The sequence below is a fragment of the Argiope bruennichi genome, chromosome 9 (assembly GCF_947563725.1).
Source record: "Argiope bruennichi chromosome 9, qqArgBrue1.1, whole genome shotgun sequence".
NCBI classification, from domain to species: Eukaryota; Metazoa; Arthropoda; class Arachnida; order Araneae; family Araneidae; genus Argiope; species Argiope bruennichi.
Genome location: NC_079159.1, coordinates 18,665,479 through 18,673,599, shown reverse-complemented (window position 1 = coordinate 18,673,599; position 8,121 = coordinate 18,665,479). Strand labels below are relative to the sequence as shown.

General features: G+C 24.9%; 1 protein-coding gene across 2 annotated transcripts; it reads right to left on the bottom strand.

The window, feature by feature from the left end:
- Window positions 1-246: 246 nt before the first annotated feature.
- LOC129984838 (histidine-rich glycoprotein-like) lies at window positions 247-5,221 on the bottom strand. 2 transcript variants are annotated; one of them, XM_056094804.1, is made up of 3 exons: window positions 5,155-5,221; window positions 2,868-2,939; window positions 247-1,322 (listed from the first exon to the last, which is right to left on the bottom strand). In XM_056094804.1, exons 1-3 carry the CDS (start codon window positions 5,164-5,166, stop codon window positions 498-500), a joined length of 909 nt encoding a protein of 302 aa, XP_055950779.1. In that variant the 5' UTR covers window positions 5,167-5,221; the 3' UTR covers window positions 247-497. The 2 variants fall into 2 exon arrangements, with proteins under 2 accessions (XP_055950779.1, XP_055950780.1); XM_056094805.1 differs by lacking the exon at window positions 5,155-5,221 and adding an exon at window positions 4,994-5,069.
- Window positions 5,222-8,121: the final 2,900 nt, after the last annotated feature.

Here is an 8,121-nt window from a genome sequence, read left to right as displayed (position 1 = left end):
TTTCTGTTAAAATTCTTTTGAAAGTGCCATAGCTATTTTTATAATTTAAAAATTTAAGATACTAATACGGGATATAAAACTGACAATAAAATTAATTTTAAAATGTAAAATAAATGAAATAATAATTAATAATTTTATGAATGAAAAAAAAAATTATAAAAGGTAATCAATAAAAATATTTTATTGATTCAAAATATGCATATTTTTACACATGCTTATGAAAGATGCTTTCAAATATGACGAGATACGTATTTGAAAACTAATACCCATTCTTCCCAATATTGAAATACAGTCTTTTATGAAAAATCAAAGATATGAATGAAAACTGGGACATATACAAACAAAGAAGAAAATAAATAGAAGAAATATTTCCGACATCAAAGTTTACATGCCGTTGTCAAACAGAAGTAACAGATATGTAATCTTTTTCATTTTTTATACATTCATTAAATTAATTCCTTGATTTCACAATCCTGAATATCAGGTCTGGTGTTTACTTAAAAATTTCCTAAGCCATATTTCCAACCTTTATCACCACTGTCAAAACTATGTGATCCATGTGTTTTGAATTCAGAAAATTGGTGATCTAAAGGCTCATGATGTTTATAACTTTTTATCTTCTCCATAATCTCATCGTATTTATCTTTGTTGAAACCGGAAAAACCATGAGCATCTGAATCGAAGTTGAAACTATGGCCATTTCCATAGCTAGGAGTGTCAAAACTAAAACCGTTATGCTTCTTCCATGATCCATACATATTGGACTGTGGGAATGGCCAGTGTCCATATCCATGGTGGAAAGCCGATGGATTGTAACTGTAACCATGAAGAGGAGAAAAGGTATCGGACTTATAGCTGAAATCTGGTGAGGAGAAATGTTGGTAATTATTGAATCCATGATGGTGATCATGCTTTCCAAAGTTATGGTGATGATGATGCACTGGTTCTATGTGTAAATTGTGATGAACGGGTACATGGTGATGGACTTCATGGAGTTCAGGTATGTGAACATTATGTTGAAACACCTGAGGAATATGATGATGTGATCCATGGTGGCCAAAATGATGATGATGCTGAGGATCAGCTTTGACTTCTACATCTGCAGGATTTTGGTTTGCTGTGCCTGCTTCATTTGTTTTCACTTGAGCTCGGAATCCGTTCTTGTCAGCGACGTAATGCACTTCTCTGTATTGGCCTTTATCATCTGTATAACCATAAGTGCCTCTGACGTTCCCATGGCCGTCACCTTCTTCATGTCGATGCTGCGTACTGTCTTTGTCTTTTACTTCATATCCAAATTTATAGGGCTGTGGTGCATGATACTGCGGAAATAAATAAAGCATATTGCATTATTAGAATTCATTTCTACTTAGTATTTTGTAAATATGAATCATGCGAATTAATTCGGAATAAATTTTCAGTAAATTACAACATTCGAATGGTAAAAAAAAATAAAATTGAATAATAAAGACATATGAACATGTGGTCTCTTATGCTACATATGTATTCCTAACAACCCTTGTAGTGGCAATGACCTTGTACGACATTTACAGACCTTATATTGACTATGAAATTCAGGTTTTAATGTAGCCTGATTTTGCGATAGGGCCTTATTTTCTATGGCAAAGTTTTATTTTTTGAAACACGGTGCACATATTACTTAACTGCATTAGGCAACATGGGGCGTAATACTTCACAATGAGGTACATTTCCGGTCATTGGTTATATTGTGGGTAAGTATGGTGGAACATTGATAACATATTGTATATCCTGAAATGTTATCAGTGCTACATTCCTGCAAGTACTTTCAGTAATATGCTGACTTCTAATATTGTCCTGTATACTTATAATATTGTAATATTTTGTCATGTATATTTTGAAGTTACTCGATCACTGCCTTCTATAGAGCACGTTATCACATGTATCATTATGAAAATGAATCGTTGAGAGTATATTTCATATTGCTGCTAATTATTAGAAAGTTACTAGAAATAAAATTATAATAGGTTATATGAAAACTCTTTACAGTAAGATAATAAAATGAAAAGCTAAACGGATAAAAGAAAATAAAATCGGTTTCGTTATTTGGAAAGGAAGCATTAAGCCGAAAATTCATATAAATAAAAAAAAATGTACTATATTTCAAGATCGTAATGAAAACTTTCTATTTTCAATAATGTTTTACTGATAATTATAAAAGAAGGAAGCATATTCATTTTTTCTTTAATTCTATTAAAAAATAACATGGCTGATAAAATGAAAGGAAACACATGTTTCTAAAGAGAAATAATATTGCCATAATAATATGTATATATATTCAAACTTTCCATTCAGACTTAAAGAAGAATATAATTGATTTCGATTAAGACACTATATTATTCCAACTTCCAACAGATGATAAAAGAAAAAAAATGAAGCTCAATTGGTTTGAATTCATATCTTAACATGGAATAACAATAATTTAAGGTCAAAACATTTATACTATCTTTTATTCTGTTTTTTCTTTAATTCATTTTAATAATTAGCCCGATTTTTATTTCATATGCAAATATGTACACGAATAAGGAAAAAAAATCGTAAAATTAAGCGATTTGATATTTTATATAAGGAAATGGTCATCTTAATGATGATGCCAAATCATTTACTGCTTTTATTTTTGTGCACATACAACAGTTATTGTGTTGATTTTTGTGTGCATAAAACTGCATTGCGGTGATATTTGTGTGCATAGAATTTGAGAAAAAATCCTTTAAAACAATGGTCACTATACTCAGTGAATAATTAAAGCTCTAAATAATTAGGTATTCATCAGACATTTTATGATATAGAGACCAAATAATTAACAGAGACAAAGAAATATATCTTACCGATTCTCCTATAATACTATATAAATGACTTGCAGACACAGCGCCACATACAGCAAAAAGAATTACTATACTCTGCAAATATTAAAAGAATACAATTACAAAAAACTGACATATATTTTATTTTAAAAAAAATGGGAAACGAAAGCTAAAGAAAAGCATAGATTGATTTAAAATTTCGTTCTTCATAGCTTTATTTACTAATTAATATAGAAAAATATCTTGCAATAATTATTCGAAGAAAAATAGAAGAAGAACAATATAATTAGAAAATAAAAACATTTTGATTAAAAGGTAAAAACATTCCTCATTATCTCTAAAAAACAATTTTAAAAATTATAAGGTGATATTATAAAAACGCGTAAGTAAAATAAAAATAATTATTATAGATGTTTCTAAAGATCTAAAACAAACAAAAATGATACATTTATTAAAAATTTATAAACTTTCGTAATTCAATCCAATCAACAAAAATTTTCAGATTTCGTTTCTATACATTTATTAAATAATTTTTTATAAACTCAAATAAATTCCTTTAAAGAAAATGTTGATTATGATATTTTATCGTTTGAGATGATAAAGAAATAAATAATAATATTTTTCTATGTTTTGATTATTAAAAAATAGGTCTACGAAACAATAATATTTGTATTATATCCATTTAGAGTAATTATTACAAGAAGTACTTAAACTAAACCATCATAATTGAAGATATTAAAAAAAGTTGTATTTAATAAACAATAACAAACAAGAGGCATAATTACTTTGTAACAATAAATTTTAAATAATAATTATAATATAATACAGCACATTACTGAAAGCTGATATATTTTCAACTGATTGGTTCCGACATTTCTCTTTATATTGACATATTTTCAAACTATTAATAAACTTTAAATATAGAAATTTTTTAAAACTCTTGTTGTCAATGAAGAGCAAGGCGTTAAATTACTTTAATATGGTGTTGCATAGATATATTTGAGATAAAATTTAGATTCCTTTGATAATAAAGCTTCTAAATTTCCACATCTGTATTCTCGCTTAAATAAATATCATTCCAATTTTAATACAAAAATAAATATAAAATACAATTTAAATATAAAATTAAATAAATAGCATTCCATAAATATTTTCGTATAAGTTTTCTTTCATGATTTTGATTGTATTATTTTAATAATCCACAATTTTAATAAAATCCATGCATCACTTTATTTTAATGTACTACTTTATTTCTAAGCAAAATGAAATTTTCATTAATAACTATAAAATGCTAGTAATCTAGGAAATTTTTCTGTCGATGGTTTATAAATAAATTTTAATTCTTTTCCTGTTTAAAAAATTATTAAATGCTATTTCATATTGATATTTATTAAATCCAAGTTGAAATGTAAATACAAAATTTAGAAATTCTTTGAAATAAAAAAATAATTTGTTTGTAAATAATTTATCTTACAAAATAAATTGGAAAATAAAAGTGTGGAAATCTGATAATGGTAAATAATAATAATAATAAACGTTTCATATTTTTTAAAAATAGAAATTAAAATTATAATTTAACAACAAGCATAAATCTGGTAAAAGTTAAATAATTAAGAAATTGAATTTTCAAATTATGTAAAATAAACTGTGTAAAATAACACTGAATTAAACTAATTTGATATATATATATAAATTTAAATTATATATTGGGAAATTTAAACTTAAATATATGAATTATAATATTAAATATATTTAATATAGTTAAGTCAAAAATGTTAATATATATTTTATAATTCTTGATCATAGTTCTTTTAGCTAATTTTCAAACTTGTAAAACTTTTTTTAAAATTTATAAAATAAACTATATAAAGTAATGCAAAATTAAACTAAATTCATATATTTAAATTTAAATTATACATTATATAATGTAAACTTAAATATGTGAATTATATTAAATAATTATAAGGAATTAATAATTAATTATATTATTAAATATGTTTATGTTAAAATTTTATTATATATTTTGCAATTTTTGATTATAGTTATTCTTATATTATTCAAAATAAAGTCTTTAACAAGAATGAATTAGTTATAACTCCATATAAAAGTATCATTCCTTAATAAAAATTATCGAAATTATCTTCACTTACAAATATCATTGCAAATCATCATCTTGCAAAATATCGTTTTTCATTGCCTTCCATATCATAATATTAAGAGAAAAATATTTTAGAGTATTTAAAGTATCTAAATAATATAAATTAATGAAAGCAGCGATAACACAAAATATATTAAGTGCATAAAATATTACTTTTGCTAACATGTTGGCACACCAATGGCAATAATCCAATCAAGGTAGGTTTACTCGAACCGGCAACTCACAAAAAAATGTTGCAGTCTGTCATTTTGGACTTTCTTATATAGAGAGGAAGATTACGGCCAATTAGTGTTAAATCTAAACTGTTTAATAGCACGTGTTGCTTATTCAAGGGTTACAGAGTCAGAAGCGTCCCAGCACTGAAGCGTGAAACGAAAACTCTAGTTTTTCCATTGAATCGGAAACCCAAAATTCCATTGACATAAAAAAGGAAAGTGTGGCAAGATTGTAGATATGCATGAAACTTTGTAGAACAATAATTGGTTTACTTTGGTTGTTCTAAAGAGATTTATTGCGTGTGGATGATGAAAGGAAAAATATAAACATTTTTCTGTTGTAAATTATTTAAAAATTATTTATAGTTTGTCACATTTTTTTCCTTTTAAAATGTAAATTTATCTTTCATCTGTTGACGTTATATTATCATAAGCATGATTAAATAAAATCTCGAATGAATAATTTATGTATATGAATTATATTAATTATTTGATTTCAATTTATAACTAATTATATTACATAATAGCTAAAACATCTAAGAAATAAAGTAATTAAAATTAATTACTATTTTAACGTTTTTCTTTCTACTTTTTCGATACACAATGCAGTAAAAGATTGTATTGTAATCGATATGACGATAATTTTCTTCATGTTTTAAGAAAAATTCAAAAAATAATTTCGAAATAGTGTCGTTACATATTTTATTTAGTACCAAAAAACTGCTACTCATCTTCTCTCCCTCGATAATTTTTTTGGAGCAATGCAATTTTTCTATAATTTTAAATGTAATCGATATGGCATCATTTTGTATTGTAAACGATATAATTATAATTTGTTTCACGTTTAAGAACATTTTTAAAAAAATCATTTTAAGATATATTTTGTTACATCATTATTTTAGCTTTCTAAAAACTGCTACTCATCTTCAAGCCTTCTATAATTTTTTTAGAGAAATGTAATTCTTCTGTCATTTGAAATGAAAGTTTGTAACTTTTGTTGTGATGTTATTCGTGTTCATGATATTTAGCCTAAATATTACTTTACAATTTTTTAATATATATATATATATATATATATATATATATATATATATATATATATATATATATATATATATATATATATATATATATATATATATACATATATAATTATTGTAAACCAAATTTGAATTATGTATGACTAGATTGTTAAATACGCTTTCATAAATCTTAGATTTCGTGTATCTCTCTCCGGCATTTTTTCCATAGTTGAAAATAAGTGTCACAAATGCATCAAAATGTCAATAGCAAAATTTTAAATATATTCTGATGTTATTCATGCATCAACTTATAACTGAAATATAAATAATTTCCTGTGCACAGTTTTTCATTCTTTTTTTTTTTTTTTTTAATTTTTTCTAGAAATTTCACCACAACAAAATGGCATTATTAAATGGAATGGATTAAATGGCAGATTTTGATGTTCATTCCCACAGTATTTTACTGTATTATAATGCGTAGCAGTATCTAGGTAATTTAGCATCAATTGGGCCCTTTTTTTAACCTCACGTTTTCAGCTACGCGAAATGAAGAATGTTAAGAAATGTGTTGTCATTATTACTGAAACATTTATTAAATGATTGATATCATTAAATAATTGTTTCAGTAACAATTACAAAGTCAATAGAGTGCCCTCAGATTTTGAGAGATTATTTTGCAGTATCAAAGTCATATAGAGTTTCTTTTGTTTATTTTTTATTTTCTGTAATATTTTTTGTAATAAATTTTGATTACATTATTTTTTATTTCATTTAAATTATTAAATATTTGTTATTATAATTTGTTAATATATTTTTTAATGAACTTCCCCCTATCTGACACATTCTCAATCTGGCAGAGTTTTCGCATAACTTTCTATAATCCGTAGATTATCAAATCTGATCACCAAAAGTCAACTATATCAAGTGAATGCATCGTTTTTCTTCATCTCACTTTCTTTCCTCAAATTATTTCGGAATTCTAGTTAAAACGGAACTTTTGAACAGGAAATATTTATCGCAATTATTCCTTTTGCAATCGTTTAGAAAATCTTTGCTCTGCTAATATACTAATGTTTATTTAAACATATGAGTTGATGAAGTCAAATTGTAACAAAATGAACGTTTCTCACATTGTTTCTATTCATTGCTGCCAAAAACAACCACGTAAAAAGAAACGGTCCAGTTCCTGCGAAAAATACATTGCACTTCGTTGACCGGTGACTTTCCATTGTGACTCAATGGAAACAGTGAAACAATGTGATTGAATTACAGTTTACAAGCGCATTTAATTGTTACCGCTGTTTTTACTTCAGAAACTGTACTAAGGTTTGACATAATTTAACATTGTTGACAAGTTTTGCTATGAAAGGTGATTTAAAATTTATCATTAATTTATATTCAATACAGGCAATTTATTAAACAATGTTTGATTTTTGAAATTTAAAATAATAAATATAATACATTTTAAGTAATGCCTTTAATAACGCATTGATAAAGAAAAAAAATGTATTTTGCACAAGCAAATTATTGAACAAAATTTGATTTTCAATTTTAAAATAATAAATATAATACAATTTTAAATAACGTTTTTAATCAGGCATTGGTAAAGAAAAAACGTATTTTATACAAGCAATTTATTGAATATAATTTGATTTTGAATTTTAAAATAATAAATATAATACATTTTCATAACTCTTTTTATCAGGAATTGGTAAAGAAAAAAATATATTTCATACAGAGAATTTATTGAACATAGTTTGATTTTGAAATTTCGAATGATAAATATAATACCTTTTAGATATATGTAAAGAAGAAATATTTATTCAGGCAATTTATTAAATATAGTTTGATTTTGAATTTCTAAAATGTAATACATTTTTAGA

Coding starts and splice junctions, on each gene's coding strand:
- LOC129984838 (XM_056094804.1), bottom strand. Junction 1,323..2,867: donor ATAGTATTATAGGAGAATCG/GTAAGATATATT, acceptor TTATTTCCGCAG/TATCATGCACCACAGCCCTA.